The sequence below is a fragment of the Ambystoma mexicanum genome, chromosome 10 (genome assembly GCF_040938575.1).
Source record: "Ambystoma mexicanum isolate Mex_15411 chromosome 10, UKY_AmexF1_1, whole genome shotgun sequence".
Classification (NCBI taxonomy): Eukaryota; Metazoa; Chordata; class Amphibia; order Caudata; family Ambystomatidae; genus Ambystoma; species Ambystoma mexicanum.
In genome coordinates, this window is record NC_090932.1 from 95,121,618 (window position 1) to 95,148,829 (window position 27,212).

The 27,212-nt window shown below is 49.6% G+C and overlaps 1 protein-coding gene across 7 annotated transcripts in view; it reads right to left on the bottom strand.

The window, feature by feature from the left end:
• ARMC9 (armadillo repeat containing 9) overlaps positions 1–27,212 on the bottom strand; it is a 1,454,284-nt gene that overhangs the window by 757,320 nt on the left and 669,752 nt on the right. For all 7 annotated transcript variants that reach the window (XM_069617565.1, XM_069617561.1, XM_069617566.1 and 4 more), the window contains 2 exons: positions 11,848–11,938; positions 4,334–4,457 (listed from right to left, as the gene is read on the bottom strand). In XM_069617565.1, the coding sequence (XP_069473666.1) occupies positions 4,334–4,457; positions 11,848–11,938 (215 nt within the window). The remainder of the gene's footprint in view (positions 1–4,333; positions 4,458–11,847; positions 11,939–27,212) is intronic.

Here is a 27,212-nt window from a genome sequence, read left to right on the forward strand (position 1 = left end):
ATACTGTGCTGGTTAGTGAAGGGAGCAGAATGAGGAGAAAGAAAATGCCAGCTGGCGGGAATCTGGGAAAGAAGTTTCAAAGAAGTTGTTGGGTGGCAGCTGCTGAAGAGCACCGGCGAGAGAAAAGGCACTACTCAGCAGAGTTGCGGTAGTGCCATCTCAAGAAGGGCGCTTCCAGAGAGCAGGTTATCTAGGCCGTCGCCCCTGTCTCAGTGCTTGGGAATGTGGAGCTACGGAGGGTGGAGACTGACCTGCTAGGTTTTCCCTTAAGTGTAAGTGTCCAGCCGAAATCTATTGGTATTTTGTATTAAACCTAACAGAGCAACAGTACTAGCACTCTATACAGCACGGTGAAAAAGAGCACAGCAGGAGGGTGATCATAGCAGCCAAGGAAAGCCCCAAAAACGAGCGGGATACTACGTACTTATAATAGCAGCTTAGGTTTCTCTCCATTTAATCCGGGATCGGGGCAGGTTACTGCCATTCGTCACTACAGAGGGCAGACAATTGGGCATCCCTTCAGGCCGAGAGGTTGGAGCTTCAGCAACCTCTTGGAAGAGCTTGGACTGAGTTCAAAGGCAGCCAAAGACCCAGGAAAGGTGCATTGCAGAGTTGAGGAGCAATCAAAAGTGGTGCAGAGGCTTCAGAAACAGCAATACAGGAAACATATTGAGAATGGGGCGGGCGCTTGGAAATGTAGCCGGGAACTCATTGATCCTGGCAAGGGGATACAAAGTCATGGATGGATATAAAGACCAGGATCAGGGACATGGACAGTCACCAGTGGTAGAAAGGAGAGCCTGCAGGGGAAGGTGAGAAGGTAAAATTGTGGAATGCCATCTCTAAGGAATTCGAACATAAGAAGACCACGTACATTTCAGAAAAACATGAACACACCTTTCAACACACCAGAACAGGAGTCAACTTACAAGAGAGCAGCAAAGAAACTAAAATACAGCCTACAGGCACAAAGCATCACCATTGGATGACTTGGCACCTGTTCAACAAGCAGAACTCCCACCAGAATGAACCTAATCTTTGAAAAAAACGTACACGGAAGAACCATGCAAAAATACTAAAAAAACATTCATTTAAAATCTGTTGGGCTAGCATGACACACTGTGTCACACGGCCCATCAATCACCACCTTTAATGAAGCAAATTCAAATTTAGCACACAGCCTTAAGATCACCTCCTTCAAACTACTTGGCACCAGCTCAAAAATCCAAACTCCTGTCAGAATGAACATAAGAAATAAACTCCAACAAGGAACAACCCTGCAAAACAAGTTGACATTAACTGAAAGTGCGATGGCTAGTCTAACATTCCGGCGCAGCCCCTCAACCTTTTGGCATGAATATCTTTACAACGCCACCCAGAAATGAAAAAAATTAAGGAACCCTGATTTGACAGTTTCTCTCTACACGGGACAGTTAAGGTACATTTTGAACTAAAATAAAAATCAAAGACACCAGAAAAAACCTCACCCCCTAACAAGTTCATGTTCAACTACTCACATGCTTACCAACTATGTATATGGCACAAGGTTAGACAAAATCCACTACTCCTACTCAAAGAATCCCAACTGTAGAACTATCTTGCAAAGCGCACCCCACGCCCCTGCCACACCCGAAGCTACAGCATCGTGAGAAATCAGACAATAGAGGTCTTGGATCAGAAAAATAGCACCTTTGTAAAAATCGACATCCACCACAAAAACTTACTTACACAGACACCACTTCCTCCTGGTTCTAAAAACACACACCCAGTTTTATTTATTTATGTAATTTATATAGCGCACATAAAACCCTGAGGCATTGAGGCGCTGTTGCAAGTACAAATCAAATAGTCAAGTTATGTCATACAAGTAGAGTCATGTAACAGGCAGGGGAGGCGTAGGTGCATTTACAAAAAGTACCACAGTTACTTTGATAGAAGACATTGTCATACATGGTAACATATAATATAGAAGTGTTCTATTTTTTAGCGAGTCGGCAATGTGGTCTGGTTAGGAGAACAAGCCGAGTTTTAAGTGCTTTACAGAAGATCCAGTATGATTTCTCAGCCCTCAAGGTTGGGGGAAGGTAGTTCTAGAGTTGTGTACAACTTCTTGCCCCTAGTAACAAATCGCCCCACTTTTCTTTTCAGATCGACATGAGCACCTAGAGACCATACAAATGGCAGCGATGTGTGATATAAATCCCAATAACATGGCATAAAGGGTGCATTTGGCAAAGTTTTCTGGTTTCTTCAAGGGATTTGCATGAGTGAACTGTGAGATCAATGGGTAGGTGTAACGAACACCCGGTTTGTTCCCCAGGGTTGATACGTATGGCATTGCTGTTAGCAGGCGAGGTGGATCCAGGCAGTACCACTACGCCTCCTTGGAAGCCTGAAGTGCCGGTCTAGCCTATTTCTAAGATGGCCACCGTCTTCTCTCGTTCACAGACAGCAGAGGATATCTTGCTATGTCCTGAAGCGTGCTCCACTTGGCACCATGGATTTGCTGCTCTGCCGCCCCCCATGCTCGTAGGTCTCAGAATCGTCCTGTTGCCCTCGTTCTTTGCTGTGTGTCTGCATTTCCCTTCTGTTCCTTCCTGTGTTTCCTGCTGCCTACTCCTGGTTTCCGTGCGACTTACTCCTCCACTCTTTCGTGTTTTATCTCATGGGCAGACTCTTCCCTGTCCCTTCTGGCTTCTGATCAACTTGCAATCCTCCTGCTGCCTGGCTTATTCTCTTGCACAGACCCATACTAAAATACTACAGCTGCTTCAACCATCTCATACTAGTGCTTCTGAGGTTTTTCTGCCTCAGGCGTTTTCCTCCACCTCTTAGGGGGCGCTTATCTGCCCCCCCCCTTTGCTCCTCCTGCTCCACTCAGGAGGACACAGTGACATCTAGAAAGGATCACCCTTACCTTTATTCGTCTGCTTACATACCAGTCAACTTCGGGACTCTCAGATGAGAGTAGGCTGTTGGAGCAACCAGTTGTACCAAGGACTAGCACAGTGCTGCAGTGTTTTTGCCAAGTGGTGTAGGGGGGGGGGGGCGGAGGTTTAGCAGATGTTCAGTAGTTTGTAGTAAGTGGAAGGGGTGGTGGATGTGATAAAGGTAGAGAGCCAGATCTAGCTATTTTATTGGCTGCTTGGGTTACATGTGCAGCGGAAAGAGAGCAGGTAAGAAATGGCATTAGGATGGCAGAGGAAGGAAGGCAAATAAAGACCATATAGGCAGGGCGACGCATCAAATAGTGGGTAGAAAACCAACACAAGATGGCTGAAGGACAATCTATGATACATTTTTGGAGGGAGTTGTTAAGGGAGTGAAAGGATACAAAGATCTTGGTGTCATTCTCCAAGAAATGTTTGAGCAGACAAGAGAGGATAGGATAACTTGTTTTGTATTCAGGAATGGGCTAGTGACGCACTATGACAGTATACAGCACTAGCACCTTTCCCTGCCCCTGAACACATACACAATGAGTGATTTCAAACAAATTGCTTGTAATAGAGTGCTTTATGAAAAACAATAAATACAAAAAGATACTTTCTGGTGAATTATTATTATTGAAACTCAGAAATTAGCCTCCGGGGTGCCCACCACAACAGGCTAAGGAGTATAACTTATCTGCAAGGGAAAAGGAGAAGCAGAGGAGTGCAGAGCTGTGCACTGCAGAGATTTGCAATGGACATGAGCTTTCCCTAGAGAGTGTGCTATCTTATTCTATATTATTGCGGCCCAACACATATCCACACTGACATTATAACAGCTGGTCACACCAGGAGGTAGTTCTTGCCTCTAGGAAATTTACAAAATGAGAGCAATCTTCCAGCATGATGTTAGAGGTTGAATGATCTAGGTTTACAGAGAGAGAGATTACAGATGTATAGGTTACCCTACAATCTACAGCAAGATATGAGCAGGTGGCTCTGTCAAATTGTTTTACCGATTACACATGGTTAAGGATGGAAAATCTTGTTTCCTAGTTACTGCAGAGTGTGGGGTCACAACCACAGAACCAAACATGTTCTGATCTTGCAGCCACGGATTTGTGATCGTTGATCTCTAGTTTAAATAATTGTGCAAGGCCCATACTGGGTTTCAAGGTGTTTTCCGGTTAATCCATACAAGCTATTACAGGTGGACACCAAAAACGTATGACTCAGCTGGCAAGGAGTCGTTGAAGCTAATCTAATGTGGTTTCGTTAATTCAGTTCATGCTGTTGAACATGTGCAGATCAGGGATTTAGACACACATGGTGGGGTTGTACAAGGAAAACATATTTATGCACATTACTGATTACAGATGGAGTGTCTAGTCTGAGATGCTTACCTCAGGCTGAGTTTTTGTAGAGCGCCCAGGACATTCTCTCTGCTAATGGAGTCCTTCTCCTCTGCCTTCAGAGTTTCCTCAAGGGTCCTCAGGACCTGTGGATTTTGGGAAAGGTATAGCCGGCCTGGGGGAAAAGGCAGAAGAGGAACAGTTAAGGTGCATGGTGCAAGGAGGTCTTTCCATCAGATAACATTCTTCACACCACTGCTGATCAGTGAGTCCCCTCAACCTCAATTCAATCCTGTATTCTGGAGGGCTCAGTACAATAACATTGGTGGGTGGGCTCACTCACGATCAATCCCCTCGGACAAGCTAGGCATAACTAGCAGATATAAAGCCACTTTGCCCAAGAAAACACAGGCTACAGAGAGAGGTCTACCTCCCACATTCTGAATGGGGCGCTCTCAGATTGTAATCAAATAGATTGACAGGCCGATATCCATGCAGCCTCCCCTTTACTAGAACTACCACCTCAAATGAGCATTTGTGTTGAATATTTTACTGGTGTCATATCCTGGAATAGATCAGGGTTGCAAAAATAGACAGCTAGGTCAAGATTGGCAGACTTTCATTCAAAATGATCAAATAATATTTCTCCAACAGACATGGTTACTTGAGTGTCCCCTTAAACTAGGTTATATCCCCTTTTTTTCACCCGCCTCCCCTAATCAGAGAGGACGCCCGAGTGGAGGATTGGTAACATGGATTGATATCAAACTGAACGCAAAGACCACAAAGATTGAGATGAAAATCAGGAACAAACTCTGTGTAAAGATTTTGTTTCATCTGGGGAAACATAACACCAGTGAAACTGAACGAGTAGCAAAATACATTAGACTGCTTAGAGGCTTTTTTGAATAACTAAGATGGCAACCAGTATGTCGCATTTACATATAATAATTACAGGGGAACAATGCACAGATTGAACCAGTGCCCACATTAGATCTGCTTATTAATGAAGAAGATCTTGCCTGGGCTATCCAAAGGATTGATTGAAATCCCCCCAAGACGTTATTATAAACATGCCCTTAAAATTGGAACTTTATTTTATTCACAGGGCTTCCGCTCCTGCAATGGCAGACTCCAAGGCGACTGCCTTGACAAACCAATTTACAGAAAAGGTGCACACTATTCTCATATAGATTATATCCTACTAGAAACAAATAATTAGCAAATAGAAAAAGTTGCTAAAAGGTGATTTAACATTTAACGTGTGACCATAATCTTATTTGTGCTCGCCTAGCCTCCAGCCCCTAAAATTTACACACAGAGCCTGTGATCACCTACAACAGTGATATTATCCTTGGAAACAATAGAACAGGCATTAGCACTATGGGTGGCGGCACTGGCCAATCAGGTGGCTCGGAACGCAGGCTTTACTGTATGGTGTAAGCCCGTGTTCCAGGTTTCCTGGTAAACCAGTGCCGCCTTCCCTTCAGGGTCGGACTGGCCTGTAGGGCAACAGGCCAATGGGTGAAACAAAAATGCAAAATGCGTGTGTGGGGCAGTTCTTTTGGTCAAAGTGGCCCAGTTTTCTGGCAAATGTGGTTCAGTTGGATGAACTACTTCACTATGGGGCTAATAGTTTTGACAAGTGTTGAAAAGTAAATATTCTTTCAAATGCACAATTTGCATCACATTTGATCAAAAAAACTCCCCCTTGGGTACTACTCAGTCTGTCACAAACGGAATGATGAATTGCCATTTACATCGGTGAGCCACTTTTTTATTGGTGCCCAAGACAATTTTATGGCCCAGTCCGACCCTGCTTCCCTTCACTTCCCTGCTCCACCCTCAGCAATTAGCGCCCATGTAGTTTTCTACACGGCTGCTAATTGCTGGGGTTCTGCAGGTGAAGAACATCAGTCTGATCAGGGATTTTTATTTAAAAAAGGGGTACTTTATTTTAGTCAGATTTTGAGCCTGGCAAGTCTGGCTTTGTCGACAGGGCTGTTTTTAGCTGACCATAGAATATTCCTTAGGAAAAAGCAGCATTAACAATCCTCAAGCTGTGGCGTACATAATCTTTGATTTATTTTGCAATGACAAACTAGTATGGCAGTATTATTGTGGACAGGATGAGTCTTTTTGGACAGTCATTTTCATTGAAGAATTACTGGTGCAGTTTCATTGTTTAGGAATGATGGGTAGATGGAAGACAGTAACATAAGTGCTCAAATTAAGAACAAGATCTTTTCCAAAAAGAAAACATCAATGCTGCCCACAATTTGCACTGAACGTGGTAGTGGGCCTGTCTAAGGAGGGTTTGTATTATGTTCCATAACAGTGAGCATGGAAGATTAGCAACACTGTACCTTCGCAAAAACTGAGCATATTGGGATATATTTCCCTAAGAATTAAGATTAGACCAATCCTCTTGGTTCTGAAAAAGTGACTATGGTTTTCACATTTCTTGACCACCCTTTTGCTTAAATTTAGATTTAGATCTGTTTTTAACGTAGGACTGCTGATGATGGCCTGGGATCTTTGATGAAAGAAGAAGCACATTTTCTTTTATTTATTTATTTATTTTTTTTTTTTTTACACATTTGAAATTTCATATACTTCGACAAAAAGATATTCAAATCCTAGATCTAGTTCTTGGTGGATGAAGCTGCAGAATTTGAGCTGTTTTTGTTTAGGCTGGTGATGATGGTTGGTAGTCAGGTTTACATCAATCTTTGGGATTGAACTGCTGCATGATCTGATAAGTCTAGTGATATTGTATTGTGCATTTATTCAGCTTATAAATGTAACACGTCAATCCAAAGTGGTCCCTCCATTAGGAGTTGGAGATTAGGAGAAATGAGAGAGGATCAGCTGACTGCAGATATTTAGAAGGTAGGTAGCTGGAGAGGCAGGTACTGATTCAGGGAGATGGCTCAGTCTGGGAATTGTGGGATTCTTTGTGTTCAGTGCTGTGGATCTGCAGATGATTTGTAAGTGGATGGAGAGACCAATTGTTGCAAGGCCTCTATTCTAGTATAGGCTCAAGTGTTTTTGGAGAGTATTACTATTTTAGCATAACAATTAAGCATCTATTTAATGATGATGTGGATTGCACAGTCCATCCAAGTACTGCTTTGTTTAGTGTATACTGTTTCCAGATTATATCCAACTAAAATCTATTACTTTACAAATCAAGTGGCTGTTATTAGCAGTGCTGAAACCTGCACTGAAAAAAGAAAAGTAACTTTAGTGTTACTTTTCACAAACCGATAAACCCTGGCATAGAAAAACGTGGGGAAAATGTGCAAGATGCATCTTAACAATTTGGTGCCATTTGGGGAGTGGAAGGGGTGCGGGGGGGGGGGGGGTTAAAAGGGATGCCCATTGCTTGTTCTGTGATGGTAGAAGGGAATGGAGGGAACTGCTGATGTGACCTGTAAGCAAGAAGGGGTTAAACAGACAATCCTATACAAGGGGATAATGGTTCAAACAAGGTTTTGTTGTTCACAAACTGAAGAGGAGAAAAATTGACACCCAAAACTTGATGTATCACTATAAGGTGACACAGGACAAAGAAACAATAGATGAAGGGAACAAGACCAGTCTCTACAGATCTATGTTGCTTCCTCTCAGCAATTTGCTCGAGGCCCATTTAGTCGAAACAAATGTTACCTCATTTTACCACAAACAATGTAAGAGACCCCCACACCCTCCCACCTTTCTAAATACCTAATTCCTACACCCCACCTACATTTTTCAGTAAAATGTGGCTAAAAAAAAGAAACACGCACAACATGAGCCTCGAGCAAACTAGCCTGCAAGGTAAAGGGCTAGTTACGTCTCTACAAGGGTCTCTGCCTTTAGGCAAACTTCAGTCACTGTCATCAAGTTCCAAACAAAGCTTTGACAAAATTCATAACAAAAGTTAACCAAAGTTCAAATAAGAAATTTTAGTCAAGTCTGAAGTAAAAAATCACTGAACCTTCCTGGGCTGGCTCTCGACTCTTGAGGATTCGGATTCTGTCTCTGAGGAGTGCAAGATGACAATCAACTGCTTCCCGTTGGACATGAAAGGATTGTCAGACCATTATCATAGTAGGCCCTGCCAAGGGCACACTCTCAATGGAATTTTTCCTGGTAGAACACACCCAAGCTCCATATTATGAAATGCCTCCTGGTTCTCGATACCTTAGGGGGAACCTCCAGGGCAGCAGCTAGTTGCCCCAGCCTGCTGGCCAAGCTTAGTTTTGTGTCCTTGGTGGGCTAGCCACTCCCAGAAGATTGGTCAGCATTCTACCAGCTAGCCTCAATCTCAGTTGGTTTCTCCTTTCTCTCTTTCTTGACCTTTGGCAGGGACAATACTTTTCTTACTTCTGGCCTTGCTGTCTCTAGCTGAGCCGACTGGTCACTTGATACTAGTTAGCCTCACATTTAAGTTCTTCGCATGACTATCAGCTGAAGCCTCCCCAACGCTTAGGCTCAGGCATACCAGCCATCCCACTGTCCTAACCTAGTTACTCTTGTCCTTCACCCTGCAGGCCCAATGAAGCCAAACATCTCATAATACTTTAGGAATTCTCTGGCTAAAGGATCTCAGCCAGCCAAGATTTTCTTACTTCTGGCATTGCTGTCTCTAGCTGAGCCGACTGGTCACTTGATACTAGTTAGCCTCACATTTAAGTTCTTCGCATGACTATCAGCTGAAGCCTCCCCAACGCTTAGGCTCAGGCATACCAGCCATCCCACTGCCCTAACCTAGTTACTCTTGTCCTTCACCCTGCAGGCCCAATGAAGCCAAACATCTCATAATACTTTAGGAATTCTCTGGCTAAAGGATCTCAGCCAGCCAAGGTATCTGATCACTGGTCTTGCCTTCTCTTGAGCTTCCTCTGCCACCTCCTTTTCCTCCTTCCTCACCCTCTTGCTCCTCTCCCCCCCCCTTCTCCCCACTGATTTTGCTCTCATCACCTTGCAATTGTGCCGCTCTGAACTCTTCCCTCCTTTTATTAGCCGTTTTCCTCTGTGGGATTTCCTCCTCCTCATCCTTCTGGTGTACTCTTCTCTTCCCCTTTCTGTTCCTTCCTTCACTTCTCAGTAACTGGTCTTCTTTCTCTTTCGCTCCTCCTCTTCCCACCTTTCTTCTGTAGAGGAGCAGGTAGCTGCCTTCTCAGTAGTTCCCACCCCCTCACCACCATCATACTGGAGTTGTCGGAGAAGAGCAGTAAATTGGACCCCCAGTGTCGTTCCCATACCACATTGAGTGTATGAGAGATGTTATGCACGCAGACACCATAAAGAATGTACCCTCACGTTGAGCCAGTAGAAGGATGCCATATGGAAGTATGCCAGCACGCACCTATGGACATCAGGGAGCGTTAAGTAAAATTCGACGAGGGCAACGTGATGTCATAAGGAAGATATATGAACCTATGTTGAAACGATATGAAAATACTACTGAAGCACAAAGAGAAACACGTACCTAAAAGCTAAAGTAATCATGACTACAAATAAAATTAAGTTACTTATTGATCAATAACTGTAAATACGCAGTAACTCAAGGTAGAAAGGAAATGTATAGAAGCTTGCTACAAAAGGTATATATAATGTGGTTAGGACAGCCATGATAGAAAATTTGACGCCGATTCATGTCTGACACAACCAAGCTACCGCAGAAACAGACTAAGACTGTATGATCAGGAGACGCAGAAGAATAGTTCTGTGTGGAGAAGCAACGATGAGTCAAGGTTGGCTCAGAATAAAGGATGCTATTTTAAGGAATAAGCAGAGAGCACAAAGGAAGTTACATGGATAAGCTCTGAATATGGCACATTCCTCGTAGATTGAAGAATAAAAAAACATCTGCAAGAGCCAACTCTTGGTCAATTAAAAGTGTACAAAGTTCATATGAGATTGAGTGAGTAGGCCAAAAGGAGCTAGTGCATCCAGCATAATTAAATCAAATAGCTGAAAATAGAAGGTTGAAATGGACAAATTCATGGTCTGCTAACACCTGATTTCGGAGAGGAAAACAAGGGCTATTCATTAAGCCTCAGACGAAGATAATGGTGTGCTTACACTCCCTTGAATGTTTCAGACCAGTGAGCAGTCAACAAGGTCAACTACAAAAGACGACTTTGGCTTATGGTCTACTGATGAGAGGTGGTGGACTAATTGGGAAAACAGGGAGAAGTCTGATGGGATCAAACACCTAAGTTTTGTTCCGCTTACGTGCTGCTAAAAGAGTCAAAAGTCCAAGCTTCGGATAGTATGCCAACCAATCAGTGGGTTTGAGGGACAAGCTAACATACAATGTTGTATAGACCAATCCACTGACAGTTTGTCCATTATAATCAGTATTGTACATATTTATAGGTAGTTTAAGGCATGCTCTACAGGTAAGGGGTAGCCAATGATGCACTAATCCTTATATATTCTTTAAGTAGATATTATCCCTTAACCAACCCTTACCCTCGATAGATTTTGTATTTTGCAATGTAAAATGACGTTAAAGATGACGCATATTGGGGTATAAGACCTCTGTGTAACCAAGTTTGTTTGTGAGTGTATATGCATCAGTCCAATGTTTGTCAGGTCTCCCTACTTTGAATAAAGTAGTGTTTTGCCATATTCTTCTAGTCTGTCTGGTTATTTGTTCTGTGATCTTTATTTGTAATTCCAACTACCACAAGAGAAGCTTTAAGGTGCTAGAGCACACTTCCACCTGTCTCCACCTTAACGGTCCTCTCCCTGTTCTTGTTCGCTTCCCTTTCTCCTCTCTCACCCAGTGCTAAGCCTTTTATCCACTAAAATAAAGTAAAAGTTAGCACCCTGTGTATTTTGCTGGAATGCTTATGACATCAGGGTCCACTGATCAGGCTAGTCATGGCCCGAAGCCCTCAATGAAATGAGAACATTGAAATGTTGGTAGTCGTATTCCAAAGAAAGCAGTCGCAGGGGGAAATACTGGCTAATACAAATATTCTCTCTCAAGATTTCAATGTTTCGCCTTTGTCTCTCTCCTTTTCAAACGGGAGATTCTAACATGTAGGAATTGAATATTCCAATAGCATTACAGCTCTTCAGCTTTGCCTCCTGCCAGGCGTTAGTGCAATTTCCATCATTAGAGGCTGCAATAATTGTAGTGAGGGCATCAACGCCTACTATTGTCCTCTGCAACTGGCTATAAGGCAATAGTAGCTGCACATATTCTGTAATGAGCCTGTCTAGTTAAGCATAGCAATCTATCCAACACAAGTTTAGAGTGACACAAAAAGTTATAAACAAGGATTCCAGATTTCAAATGGTTCCATGGTTGCTAGTGTCAGCTAGGGGACTGAAGTCGGAGTTACTATCACGGAACATTGCAGTAGGATAGGGGCGCAGGGAGTAAACATAGTATGCTAGTGTTGGCTTTCACGTATATTGCTGTCGGGTCATTTTGACTAGTCGTTTAGCATAACCCTAGTACATAACACCATATAACAAACACAATATTGTGCAAGGACAGAAAGATGAATGATAACTGCATGCCCTTTCAAATCAATATGATGGCGAGAGTATCTTACCATCAGCCAGCGAAGCAAATGCATTGATGAGCCGTGCGGTGTACTGTCGGACAATCTCACTCTTGGAGTGCAACAACTCGAGCACAGTTCTCTAAAGCGGAAGACACAGTATTAAACAAAGTTTAATTCCCACAGAAGAGGCGACGCTCAGGTAAGAATGTTGGCATCACAATTCAATACCATAGTAACAATGAGAGGAAGTACTATCGATTATCAGTCTCGCTAATTGACAACATTGCTCATCTTTATTTGTACAAAAAGGGCACAACCCTAATTTAGTCCTCTACACATCAGTGTACTTTATTATACACAGTAAGGAAGTACCAAAGGCAACTATGCACACAGGGGTGTAATAGACAACAAAAGTGTGATTTATTCCATCATAAAACTTGGAGTATTCCAGAATTGTGAAGACCATCACGGCTGAGATGGCCTGTGTATTAACATGTTTACAAAAAATAAGCAAATTAAAGCATTCTCAAAGGACAGTCAACACGTGTTTCGACCAAAAACAGGTCTTCAAGACGGAGCAGCTGACCTGCACCGTCTACATCACGTATGGAACAGTTCTGATATGGACATGAGTAATGACTGGAGTAGGGGATCGGCAGCGGTCAGGTCTAGTAGAACAAGTTACTTACCATATCTGGTAACGTTCAATCGATGTGATGTTCCTCCGACGTATTCCACATATATGACAGGAAATGTCCACAGCTGTGCTGCTTCAGAAAATTCTCGGCAGAGTGCGTCCTGCGTCGATGGCATCAATCCGCTGTCCCTCGAGGGCCCCCGTCGAGGGTCGACGTCATCGGATTTTATATATAGGACGCACGGCGCCCGTAGCCTCAGTTATAGTTTTTTTCCCAGAACGTGTGGCACCAATCACCTGCCAGTATGACTGCAGATAGCCTTGCGGAAATGTAAGCTGCAATCGCATAGGAAATTCAGCAGAGGGGCAGGTTGGGAGGGCGATGTGGAATACGTCGGAGGAACATCCCATCGAAAGAACGTTACCAGATATGGTAAGTAACCGGTTCTTCGAGGGGATTGTGTCCTCCGACGTATTCCACATCTATGACAGACTCCCAAAGCAGTACCAAATAATGGAGGTGGGAAAAGAATTTACAAATTTAGAATATTAGAATGCCCAATCAAATGGCTGAATAAAGGACTGCCATCTCAGCCGTGATGGTCTTCACAATTCTGGAATACTCCAGTTTTATGATTGAATAAATCACACTTTTGTTGTCTATTACACCTCCAACAAAAGCCAAATCCTGACCATGGATGGAGTCTAGGGAATAATGTTTCACAAAAGTATGTACCGAGGCCCATGTGGCTGCTTCGCAAATATTGCGAATAGGAACACCCCTCTGCAGAGCAGTGGAGGCAGCCACACCGCTGCTAGAGTGAGCCCATAAGCCTACTGGAGGGTCCTTTCCCGCCAAACGGCAACACTCAGAGATCGTCAAAATGATCCATCTGGATAAGGTCTGTTTAGAAACAGACTGACCCAAGCGCCTTTCAGCATAAAAAACAAAGAGCTGATCGCCCACTCTGACCCGGGACATCCGTGAGAGAGAGAAACTCAAAGTGCTCCTAGGATCCAACCTATGGAGCCTCTCCTCTTCCTTACCAGTATGTGGAGGAGGATAAAATGTCGGAAGAATAACCTTCTGGCTCAAATGGAAGTCCGACACAACCTTCGGAAGAAAAGAAGGCCGCACCCGCAGGACAACCCTATCCTTATGGAAGACAGTAAAGGGTGGATTGGTGGAAAGTGCCTGCAATTCACTCTGCGTGCGGAAGTGACCGCAACTAAAAACACAGTTTTAAAGGACAACAGTTTCAACGGACAAGAATGTAAGGGCTCAAACGAAGCACCCAGTAGGAACTTTAAAAACAAATTCAAGTCCCATTCGAGCACCTGGAAAGGCAACGGTGGAAACACATTAGTTAGCCCTTTTAGAAACTGGGAAATCAAAGGAATCTTAAAATAAGAACATTCCTCAGACAAGTGCTTAAATATGGACAGCGCCGCCAGGTAACCCTTAATAGTACCCACTTGCAGGCCCTTGTGGGCCAAAGAAAGCAAAAAAGACAAAACCAAAGGAATGGAACATTGGAAAGGATCCACATTCTGTACCCTGCACCAGTCACAGAACTTTCTCCAACAGCAATGGTACAGGGATTTTGTTGCGGGCCTTCTGGCCGAAAGCAACACCTCCATCACGTCTTCGGGGAGGTCCCAATCCTTTTTTTTTTTTTTTAACTTCTTTTTTATTGGTTTTACAACAAGAGGAAAAGTACATTTCCCAACTCCCCCCCACCCCCCTTCCCCTTGAAGGCAATTGCTTATGTCCGTGGTCCATAATCGCCATGGGTCACTCGCCAAAGGTTATTAAGTTCATAACAGAGAAACCATCATCCCGACCACCCCCCTCCCTCCCCTGGGAGTGGCCTCTCCTTGTCCGTGAACAGGTGTATTGGCACCTTGGAGTTGTGTCTATATTGTCCATTGTTTGCTCCGGCCACGGCCAGGCCGCCTCCTCCCCACTCACTGTATTCCCTCTGGTCTATGTTCTGCCCCCAGGCACGGGCCAGCCAGCCTGTCCTCCTTCCGAGTCGTCTGAGTCACTCTTGTTGTTTTCCACCCCGTCTCCGAACAGGTCCTGCACCAGGGTGTTCCACGCCAGTATTCTGGCTCCACTATTGCCTTCTCCCCTCTGCGTAGCTCTCGTCCAGACAGTCGTTTCAGCTATCGCCCACTTTTGTAGATCTGCCCACCAGCCCTCTGCCGAGGGTCCTTCACTCGTGTTCCTTCACTCGTGTTCCATGCCATTGCTATGCGGCGGTTCGCCAGTATTGTCATCAGGTCTTTCATCTTTGCCACGTGTGTCATCTGCTTGTCCCCCCTCGGGAACAGGCCCAGTATATAAGACCTAGGTGACCAGGCTTGCATATGGATTCCTACCGTCCTCGCCTTATCCTTCGCCATATTCCAGAACTCTGTTATTTTTGGGCACGACCAGAACATGTGCACCATGTCTGCTTGTTCCTCCCGACACGAGGGCAGCTGGGAGTTTGTCCTTTTCTCATCTTCGTCATTCTTTTGGGAGTTAGGTATACTCTGTGCACTATGTAGATTTGCAGCTGTCTGAACCTGGCATTCCTAGAAACTTTTTTCGTGTATTGGAGGGTTCTATTCCATTCTTCGTCCTGGAAGGGCCGCTGAAGCTCCTCTTCCCACTTTGCCCGCACGTTCAGTGTCTTTTTATTAGCGGTACCCAATAGTTGCTCATAGAGCCTGAACACGGTGTTTCCTCCTTCAGAAATGTCATACCAGGCATCCAACGCACCCCCAGTATCCTCTGCCTCTGCCTCTGGCATGGTTTCCCACCTCTTCTTTATTGCTTGTACTAAGTTGTTATACAGGATGAACTGGCCCTTGTGCACATCCTGTTCCTCCACCAGGGACTGGAATCCGACCCACTGTCCTTCTTACCACAGGTCCCCTATTTGGGCTACCCCCTTGTCCTCCCATTGTGCCCTCTACGTGGCCAGGCTTATTATGCGGGTATCTACCAGACCCGCCAAGGGGATCTGTCTTGAGCAGGGGTCTTGCATGCCTTGAGTCTTCCAGGCTCTTTCCCATAGTGTTCGGCCCAGCTGGGCCATGTTAGGAAGGGCTCTAGCCTGGGCAGCAGGTATCCACAGGAGTTCTCTCAGGTAATATTGCCTGAGTGCTGGTCGGAGAAGAATTGCGTCAATGGAGATATCCTCCCCCAGCCATCTCACCACAAATTGGAGTTGTGCCGCTAGGTAGTAATGCAAAAAGTCCGGGAGTTTGATGCCCCCCCACTCGTGGCTCCTCTGTAGTGTAGTCAGTGCTACCCTGTTTCTCCCCCCTCCCCACAGGAAGGTCCTCGCCAAGGAGTGCAAGCGTTTAAAGAAAGCCCCCGGGATGTTGTAAGGCATATTGGTAAAATAATATAGGAGCCGGGGCAGGACCGTCATCTTCAATAAGGCCGCTCGACTTATCATCCCCAGTGGTAGGGTCTTCCAGAACTGCATGGCGTGCTCAATTTTGTACAGGGCTGCCTGCGTGTAGGCTATGTGTGTGTCCGTGGTATCATGGTAAATGTCCACCCCCAGGTATCTAAAGGTGGTCGGGGTCCATGTGAGGCCCAGGTGCGGCAATTGATCTGGGGGATTTCTGGAGGATTTCTCCCTGTTAACAGTGATTCCCGATAGTCTACCGAATGCCCCTAGTGCCTCAAGTAAATCTCGCAGATGGGTGCATGGGTTCTGGACGTAGAGCAGTATGTCGTCTGTGTAGATCGATATCTGGTGTGTCACCCCGTCAATCGCTATGCCCGTATCCATATAATCCATTCTAAGGAAGACCGCGAATGGCTCCAGAGCTAGAATATATAACATTGGTGACAGCGGGCACCCTTGTTTCGTACCTCGCCCTATGCTCCATTCCCCAGAGACAAGCCTACCTGTCTTGACCCTTGCTCGGGTCTTTGTAGAGCAGCTTTATCCATCGAAGGAACCCCTGCCCTATCCCAAAGTGGGCGAGTGCTCCCAAAAGCCAGTCCCAGCTCACCAAATCAAATGCTTTTATCGCATCTAGTGAAGCTACTGCGCACTCCCCCTCTACTTGGCTGGACCCATCAATGACGTAATGGAGTCTCCGGAGATTCCATGTCGTGTTCCGTTCAGGTACATACCCTGTCTGGTCAGTGTGGATCAGGGTGGGTATCACTCTCTTGAGCCGCTCTCAGGATCTTGGAGTCCTGGTTTATCAGGGAAATTGGTCTATAAGACCCGCACTCGAGGGGTGGTTTCCCCGGTTTGAGTATTGGTACTATAATGGATTCTGACATGCTATTCGGGAGCCTCCCCGTCTCATATGTCTCCTCCAATGTTTCCAGAAATCTAGGGGCTAGACTGTCTCTGTACCTCTTATAGAATTCCCCCGGTAGCCCGTCCGGCCCCGGGGTCTTCCCTGTCGGCAGTTGGGTGATTACTTCCGCCAGTTCCTCCACGGTGAGGGGAGAATCCAGCATTTGGGCCTGCTCCTCGGTTAATTGCGGGAGCCTGATTTCCGCGAAGGCGTCCTCCAGGTCCCCCTCCCCCCCTCTTGGACCTTTGTGTACAGCTTCTCGTAAAATTGCGAGAACACCGCGTTTATACCCTCCTGGGACCTTACCACCTCCCCTTGACTATTCTGGATTGCATTAATTGGTTCCCGCTTGGTCTCCTGTTTGGTTAGCCAGGCCAGGAGCCTGCCGGGCTTATCACCCTCTGCGTGCAGCCTCTGTATGTACTTCCCATAATCTAGACGCCCTAGTCTTTCCCAAGTCACCGTGCACTGTTGCCGCAGGGTGGTAAGATCATCCTGCTCTCCTCCATTCACCCCCGCCCGTTTCTCGGCCCTCTCAATCTTCCTTTCTAACGCGTCCAGTTGTGTTAGGGTTTCCCTCCTGAGTCCTCCCGTCTTCCCCATCGCCGCACCTCTGACCACCACCTTAAGGGGCTCCCAGATCGTCACTGTGCTGTCCACGCTACCCGAGTTATGCTCAATGTAGTCTTCTATCGTGCTTTGGATATGTTCCTGGAATTCCCCATCCAGCAGTGCTTCTGCCCTTAGTTTCCATGTGGGTGTGGGGGCCCCCCTGTGTGTATGTGCTCATGTGACTCTCAGGGGGGCGTGATCAGACAGGGTTCGTGCATGTATATGTGCCCCAGTGAATTCGCCTAGTGTTTCCCTTCCCGTGAAAAGGTAATCAATCCGCGTGAATGTCCCATGCGGAGCACTGTAATGTGTGTATCCCCTTTCCCCCTCATGTACCTTCCTCCAGAAATCTTCCAGTTCCAGCTGGTCCAGTATCTTCCGTAACATCCGTGCCGGTGGCGCTGCTCGTCTATGCTTGTCGTCCGACCTATCTAGTCGGGGTTCCAATGTGCAATTGTGGTCTCCAGCCCAGATGATCGTAGCGTTCCTGTTCGGGGCCAGCCGGGGCGTGAGTGACTCAAAGAAGGCTGTCGCATCATGATTGGGGGCATAGGTGTTCACCAGGCACACCTCCCGGTTTTCCAGCATTCCGTGGATGATCAGGACCCTACCCTCAGTGTCCTTTTCCTGGTTGATGAGCTGGAATGGGGTGCTCGGAGCAATCCAGGTCATCAGCCCCCCCTTGCATAGTTAGAGTACGTTGAGCTGTACATCTGACCTCCCCATTTCTTGGCCACCTTGGTTTGTTTTTCGACCGTCAGGTGCGTCTCTTGCAGCATTGCAACGTGGGCTCTTGTTTTATTTAACCAGGTGTAGACCCTCAGCCTCTTGACGTATGCATTTAGCCCTCTAACATTCCATGTGACAATATTTAGGTCATCTCGGTTCTTGTGGGGGCAGGCGTTAGAGGCCCTCTCCGTCCCATGGGCCCGTACACTTTCATGTCCTCCTGGCGTGCCTCTTCCGGGGGTCCTCGTCCCGCATCCCTCCCGTAGTACTTTGTGTGACTCACACGTCCTCCTTCCCCCGCGTTTCCCCGGGGTATAGCTGTTCTTGCAGCTCTTGGATTCGGTCTATTATTGGCGTTTCCCTTCAGTGCGCTTCGCTGACCCCTGGCGCCCGGGGTCTGCCCCGCGTGTCCACCTTCCGTGCCTCCGCTGTGGTTTCTTTGTCTGCTATGTCCTTTTTTTCTCGTGCCTTCACCCCGCAAACTTAACCTCCAAACAACTGTAACTGAAAACAACGACAACAAACGCCCAGCCTCCCTCCCCCTGCTCGGGCCCCACCGCTCTCCAGGTACCGCCTTCTTTTTCTCAGGCGTACTTGTCGCAGCGTAGTGCCTTAGAACTGGCACTATAAACATTGTCTCTGCTTGGGGTTCCTACTGTGGGTATTGGCGGTCCAGTTCCAGAAGTCTTGTACTCCCAGTATAATTCTTTAGTTTAGGCCTTTGAATTCGTGAGCTGTTGGTTATCCTGCTCTTTCACGTTTCCACAGGGAGTATCCCTGTGTTTTCTTCCCGTTTTGTCTTTAAATTAGTTGCAGCGAGGGGGTGTAGCAACCTGCGGCCCACTGCAGTGTTCCTCAGATTTTGTCTCACCCGGTTTTGCCGGGCGCCTGGGTCTTGCATTCCGTCCTCAATCTCCTTCTCTGCCACGTCGGGGTGCCTCTCTGTTCCGTCTGTTCCCCCCTTCCGGCTGCGGGAACCCTTGTTGGTCCATCCACAGTTGGGCGTCCGCTGTGGTCTCAAAGGTCTGTGTCCTTCCGTTATGTAGCACTTTGAGCTTAGCCGGGTATAGTAGCATGAACTTCACCCCCGCAGCCTGAAGGCGGTCTTTGGTCGGCCACAACTGAGCTCTCTGCCTTTGCACGAGCGCCGTGTAGTCTGGGTAGATGGTTATCCTGGCTCCATTCCGGGTTATGACTCCACCGTCTCTCGAGAACGCCAGGATTTTTTCCCTGTCTTTAAAGTTCATGATCTTTGCGATCATAGGCCTCGGTGGTGCCCCCGGGCGTGGTTTCTTAGTTAATACTCTATGTGCCCTTTCCACAACGAAGCCCTGGGACAGGGTCCCGGCTCCCACCGCTTGGATCAGTAAGTTCTCGATGTAGTCCGTGGGATCTCTGCCTTCCTCCCGCTCCGGCAGCCCCACTATGCGTACATTGTTGCGTCTAGCCCTGCCTTCTGCGTCTTCGGCTCTGCGTTCTAGCGTGCTGATGCTTTCCAGTGCCTCTAACATTTGTGATTGGGAGGTGGTCATATCCGCTGCATTACTCTGTACCTGTTGTTCTACCGTTGTCACGCTCTCCGCCAGGTTTCTCGTGTCCTGCCGAAGGAGCCCCACGTCTACGATTACTGCATCCAGCTTGCCTTCTATCGAAGTCTTCAGTGCTTCTATGGCCTCCAGGATACTTCCTTCCACCTGTTTGATCTCTCCATGCGTAGCATATGACATTGCCGTGTCCATTTCAGCTGCCTCGGGCTGCTGGTCTTCATTCTTGCGGGCAAATGACTCCATGACCGTCTGCCTCCCCCTGCCATCTCTTGGTTTATCTGGCATGTTGGTTTCGGTTGCTGTATGCCAGTATGTGGATCCTGCTCATGCAGGTCTATGCTGCAGTTTCGTAGTGGTAGCTTATCGTTGTTGCGTTGGGCCGAGGTCTTTACTGTGGCCTTCCTCTTGTGCCGTTCTCTGGCAGATAGCCTCACCCCGTCTTCCGTGGGGTGGTGTACCCCTGGCTATTTCTTCCGTGCAGGTGTGTGTGGAAGTAGGCCAGCCAGTTGTGTGGTTCGCGGCTCTTCCGGGGTCTCTGTTAAGACTGTTTTGAGTGGGCTGTGTCCTCCCACATATGTCCTATGATCCCCAGAGCGGGCTTGGGGTCGGGCACTCGACTAACCTCTCTCCATCGCCGTCCGGCCCAGTGTGTTGGCGGAAACTGGCCGCACGCAGGGGCTTGTCCCAAACGTATCACCATCCGTTGCGCCCGCTGTCAACCCAGGCACCTCTTCAAGGGAGTGTCCAACGGTCCCCAGATCGGGGTCGAACGCTCCGTTCACCCCCTCCAGGGCAACTCGGCAGTCCCTGCTGGGCTGGTTGTCCGCCGGTAGTCTTGGGGTTCCCGCCTGCCGGCTGGAGCCCTCGGCGTCCTCACCGTCAGCCCCCCGTGCTGACTGTCAGGGAGGGGGCGCACCCGCCAGGTCTCCGCCGCTGCCCCCCTGGTCTCTTCCTGCTCTGCTACGGCCTGTGCTACAGTCTGTGGGCGTTTGCGCCTCTGCCGTCTGTCCTGGCACAGCGCTGCGGCGCGTATCTCGGTCTCCTTCCTTCCACGGCGGCTGGTCCGTCTCCTGCAGCGACCAGCCCGCTGCTTCTCCAGGGCGGCTCGGTGGTCTTCACTGGGCTGGTTGTCCGCCGGCAGCGCCCTCGAGCCCGGTCTTCCTTCTTCCTGCACCTGCCTCCTTCTCAGAGGCGAGCGGCCTTTTCAGTGAGGCGCGCCCGCCATTTTGCGTGGCGGTGCCGCGTATCTTGCGCTCTCCGTTTCAGTCTTCCCAGTCACCGATTTTCCTCGAACTTTCTTCTGCGTGTTCTCTGGGCTTTCCGATGCCTTCCCCAACTTTTATTCTATCGTTTTCCTTCTGCTTATTGCCTTTTTTCAGGATCTATCTCCGGATCGAGTGGGAGCTCTCCAAGACTAGCTCACGCTCGCATGGCCGCCAAGCCACACCCCCAGGTCCCAATCCTTATATCTCAACCTTTCAGATACCAAGCATGAAGGCTGAGAGACTTGACCTCTGGATGGAGAAGCCGACCCCCCTCCCGTGAGAGCAGATCGTCTTGGTAGGGAAGACGGTGTAGAGGACAGATGGACATCTCTAGAAGGTCCGGGTACCACGCTCTCCTGGCCCATGCGGGAGCAATGAGGATCATTCGGGAACCGAACCTCCGTAACCTCCGCAACACTTGTGGAATGACGGGGACTGGAGGAAACGCATACAGCAGTGGGAAGGACCACTCCACTACAAATGCGTCCCCTAAGGCTCCTCTTGGGGGAAATTCCCGCGAGCAGAATCTCTCGCACTTCGGGTTGGCACTGGTGGCAAAGAGATCCACTTGTGGGGTTCCCCAAAGGGCAAAGATCTCCAAAAGAACTTCCTGAGCCAGCTCCCACTCGTGAGAGACTGTTCTGCCTGCTTAGATCGTCCCCCACTGAGTTTTCATCTCCGGCCAGATGGACTGCTGAGATCGAAATTTCCTGCTGGATGGCCCAGAACCAGAGCTGCATCGCCTCCCTGCACAACGGGAGTGACCCTGCCCCCCCTTTTTTGTTGAGGTAGTGCATGGCCACTGTATTGTCTGTCATAATCAGGACATGCTTCCCCCACACAGAAGGCAGAAAAGGCTTCAGGACTAGCCTGACGGCCCTCAGCTCTAACAGATTGATGTGGAGTCTGGACTCCAACAGAGACCAATGGCAGCTGGCTGTCAAATTGTCAGCATGAGCACCCCATTCTGTGAGGGATGCGTCCGTCACGATCGTCACCTCCGGCCATGGTTGCCAAAACGGTGCTCCCTTCATGAGATTGCCTTCGTCTGCCCACCATAGCAGATCCTGGGCGACCGAGGCCGGAATCTGAACGGGATCCGACATCCTGCCGGAGAACTGCGACCACTGCATCTTGAGAGCCCACTGCAGGGATCTCATCCGCAGCCTGGCCTCTGGCATCAAGAAAATGCAGGATGCCATGAAGCCGAGCAACCTCAAGTATTCGAACGCCGGGAGACTCTGGGCACATTGAAACTTGTCCACCATCTGCAGAATGTGATGAGCCCTCACCTGGGGAGGCGAACACTGCCCCAGGGATGTGTCGAGCACTGCTCCGATGTATTGGAGCCGCTGGGAAGGTGTCAAATGTGACTTCTTTAAATTGAGGGAGAAGCCCAGCTTGTGAAGGGAGTGGCAGGGGACGGACAGATGATCAGGGCTTGCTCGTGAGAGCACACCCTAATCAACCAATCATCCAGTTAGGAGTAGACGTGAATCCCCCCTTTCCTGAGATACGCTGCCACCACCACCATCAGCTTGGTGAAGACCCTCGCGGAAACTGAAAATGCGAGTCGCCAACCGCGAACCTCAGGTACTTCCTGTGCTTGGGATGAATCAGCACATGAAAGTAAGCATCCTTGAGGTCTAGAGAAACCACCCAATCCTGAAGTTGAAGGGCCTGGAGGACATGAGAAAGAGTTACCATCTTGAACTTGTCCTTCCTGAGGAGCTTGTTCAACCAACGCAAATCCATGATGGGTCTCAATCCCCCGTCCTTTTTCGGAATAAAAAATAAGGCGAATACCATCCCTTGTTCATCTCCGCTACAGACACCAGTTCTATGGCACCTTTCTCCAGCAGGGATAGGATTTCCTGCGCAAGGAGCGGATCCGGATGCTTCAAAGAGAGCTTCCCTGGTGGATTGTCGTGAGGCCTCGCCGGAAGGGAAGACATTAGCGTGGGCTATGATCTCCAGAACCCACACATCTGAAGTAATGGCCCGCCATTCTCCAAGATGCTGTGCAAGTCTGCCCCCAACCGGCGAACCATGGGACATGGCCTCATGACTGAGGGGACGTGGCTGCGGCAGTGCCTGAGGGCAAAGAGGCAACTGCCTGAGCGGCTTTGGCACCCAGAGTACCTTGCTTTCCACCCCGGGTACACCTACGGTGGCCCCTTTGACTGGCAGCTCCCCTCGATCTACCAAAGGAAGAGTAGTACCGAAAGGAACCTCCCCTCCATTGCTGTCCCCTAGGACGAAAAGGCGGAGGTTGATGTACTGCAGCGCTCAAAGACTTCGCTGCAGCTTTGGATGTCTGCAACCTCTCAAGGCTCTGGTCAGATGAACACCATCAAAGGGCATGTTCAGAAGATGGAATTGCACATTAGGAGCAAACCCCGACTTCCACAACCACGCAACCCTGCGTATCACGGTGCTCGCAGCCATGGACCGGCTGACGCTGTCTGCCGTGTCCAAACCAGACTGAAGGGATTCGCACATAGCATCCTTGCCGTCTTGCACGAGGGCTAGAACACCATCCCTTTCTTCCCCTTCGGGAATATGCTCAGCCGCCAAAGACGCACAGTTCCACAGAGTGTGTGTAAATCTCGCTAAGGCACAAGTGGAGTTGGCCGACTTCAACGCCATACCCCCAGCCGAAAATACCTTCTTCGCCCAACCACCAAAGCACATATCGTCCCTATCAGGAGGGATGTTAGGAGGGATGGTAGGGTACGCAGCCTGCTTCGAGGTGGCCGTAGCCGCCTGCATCACCAAACTCTCCGGAGTAGGGTGTGTCGATAAGTAGCAGGGGTCACTACTGGATGGGCAGTATTTCTTCGGAGGCGACCTATTAACTGCCAGTAGACTCTCCGGAGCAGTCCAAGCCGCCACCACCCTCTTTTGAAAAGCCATGTGAAACGGCAACACCGGGTCAGTGGACGGACCCTGATCCAGTATGTCCGTCAAATCATCCTGAGCAAACTCAACAGGTGGAGCAGACCACCCCAAGTACTCTGTCACCCTTGACATGAGACGCCGATAGGAGGAATCCGCATGTGCCCCAGACTCAGGTCGGCCAAACTCCACCTCAGGAGAGTTGTCAAGGCCACTAGCGTCATGCAATGACTGACGGAGTTCCTCCATCGGACTATGCCCAGACAAAAGGTCATCAGGGACATCAGGAAGCACAGGCAAGGCCATCTCCTCATCAGACAGTTCCTCAACCTCTGAAATATCCTGCAAAGGTTGGAAAAACTCCAGTCTAGCAGGAGGAACCGAATAGGGGTGAAAAACCGGCCTCAAAGACTTCCTGCGAGCCTTCTGTGGAGGATCCACAGCCCTCAGGTGCACCTCCGGCAACCTCCCCACAACTGGCGTCTAGGGCGCCGAGGGAATTGGCATTGACGTCAACTGAGGCGCCGACGGCATTGGCGACTTTTTCGAGGACGGAGCCTCGAGAGAGCCCCTTGACGGACACAGCGCTGTTGGCATCGACGCCTTCTTGGAAGGCCTCACAGGCTCAGATGGTCTCGATGGCTTTGAGGACCTGGACCTGGATCTGGCACCGCTATGGCGATCTCCCTTGTCTGAGCAGGATCTCGACGGCTGCCGATGATCGCGCCGACCACCCAAGCCCGAAGGCGTGCGAGTGGTGGACCTAGCCCATTCCCCGCCGGCTCCTTTCGAAGGCGCGACCGGAACTGTGCCTTGCGACTCGAAAATCGCTAACATCTGCTGGCAGAATGCATCCCATTAGGCTGATGACGAAGACTTGGTGGGACAAGTCAACCGTCTCGCGGAGTCCTCTTCCGACGAGGAAGGCGACCGATGATGGAACTTCCTAGAATGTCTCGATGAGGCAGAGGAATGGAGGAACCCACTCCTAGACTGATACCCCCTGGATCTTCGCCGACATGGAGAGTCACCTCTCGAATCATCGGTCGAAAGTCCAGCAGACCTCGACTTACGGGGCTTAGACACCCTACCTACCTTCAGTTTCTCATTACGTTCCATCCAACCAACCAACCCAACTGCCGTCGCCTCCACCCATCCGACCAGTTGCCTCCATACATCCAACCCTGACTGCTGCTGCTTCAATCCAACCAACAAAACCCCGACCACCACTGCAACCAACACAGCCATGGCCTCCATCACACCAACTCACTAACCCGAGACTGCCACTGCCTCCAACCAACCCCACACCACCACTGCCTCCAACCAACCCAACACCGCTGCCACCTCCAACCAACCCCTGACCGCTGCTGCCTCCATCCATCCATCCAACCCCGATTGCCGCTGCCTCCCATCCATCCATCCATCCATCCAACCCCCAACCACTGCTGCCTCCATCCAACCCCCGACCAACACTGCCTCCATACATCCATCCCCCGACCGCTGCTGCCTCCATCCATCCAACTCCTGACTGCTGCTGCCACCAACCAACCCCCGACAGCCGCTGTCACCAACCAACCAACCAACCAACCCCACACTGCCACTGCCTCCAACCAACCCCACACCGCCGCTGACTCCAACCAACCCCACACCGCCGCTGCCCCCAACAACCCCACACTTCCGCCACCCCCAACCAACCCCACACCGCTGTTGCCTCCATCCATCCATCCAACCCCCGACCGCCGCTGCCTCCATCCATCCATCCATCCATCCAACCCCCGACCGCCGCTGCCTCCATCCATCCATCCATCCATCCCAAGACCACTGCCGCCTTTATCCAAACCCGAGCGCTGCTGCTTCCATCCAACCCCCGCTGCCTCCATCCATCCATCCATCCATCCATCCATCCATCCAACCATCCAACCCCCGACCACTGCTGCCTTTATCCAACCCCCGACTGCCGCTGCCTCCATTCAACCAACCACTGACCACTGCTGCCTCCATTCAACCAACCACCGACCGCCGCTGCCTCTCTTCAACCAGCCCTGACCACTCCTGCCTCCATTCAACCAACCAGCCCTGACTGCTGCTGCCTTCATTCAACCAACGCCCGACCGCCACTGCCTCCATTCAACCAACCAACCCTGACTGCTGCTGCTTCCATTCAAGCAACCCCCAACCGCCGCTGCCTCCATTCAAGCAACCAAGCAACCAACCAACCCCCGGCCGCTGTTGCCACCATTCAAGCAACCAAACCCCATCCACTGCTGCCTCCATTCAACCAACCCCCAGCCGCTGCTGCCTCCATTAAACCAACCCCCAACCGCTGCTGCCTCCATTCAACCAACCCCCAACCGCTGCTGCCTCCATTCAACCAACCCCCAACCGCTGCTGCCTCCATTCAACCAACCCCCAACCGCCGCTGCCTCCATTCAACCAACCACTGACCACGGCTGCCTCCATTCAACCAACCCCCGACCGCCGCTACCTCCATTCAACCAGCCCCCGACCGCTGCTGCCTCCATTAATTCAACCATTTAACCAACCCCTGACCTCTGCTGCCTTCTTTCAACCAACCCCCAACCGCCGCTGCCTCCATTCATTCAACCAACCAACCAACCCCTAACCGCTGCTGCCTCCATTCAACCAACCCCCGGCCGCCGCTGCCTCCATTCAACCAACCCTCGGCCGCCGCTGCCTCCATTAATTCAACCATTCAACCAACCCCCCGACCGCTGCTGCCTTCGTTCAACCAACCCCCAACCACCGCTGCCTCCATTCTTTCAACCAACCCCAACCGCTGCTGCCTCCATTCTTTCAACCAACCCCCAACCGCCGCTGCCTCCATTCTTTCAACCAACCCCCAACCGCCGCTGCCTCCATTCAACCAGCCCCCAACCACCGCTGCCTCCATTGAACCAGCCCCAAACTGCTGCTGCCTCCATTAATTCAACCATTTAACCAACCCCTGACCTCTGCTGCCTTCTTTCAACCAACCCTCAACCGCCACTGCCTCCATTCATCCAACCAACCAACCCCCGGCTGCTGCTGCCTCCATTCATTCAACCAACCAACCAACCCCCGGCTGCTGCTGCCTCCATTCAACCAACCCCCGACCGCTGCTGCCTCCATTCAACCAGCCCCCGACCGCTGCTGCCTCCATTCAACCAACCCCCGACCGCTGCTGCCTCCATTCAACCAACCCCCGACCGCTGCTGCCTCCATTCAACCAACCCCCGACCGCTGCTGCCTCCATTCAAGCAACCAACCCCCGTCCGCTGCTGCCTCCATTCAAGCAACCAACCCCCGTCCGCTGCTGCCTCCATTCAAGCAACCAACCCCCGGCCGCTGCTGCCTCCATTCAAGCAACCAACCCCTGGCCGCTGCTGCCTCCATTCAAGCAAC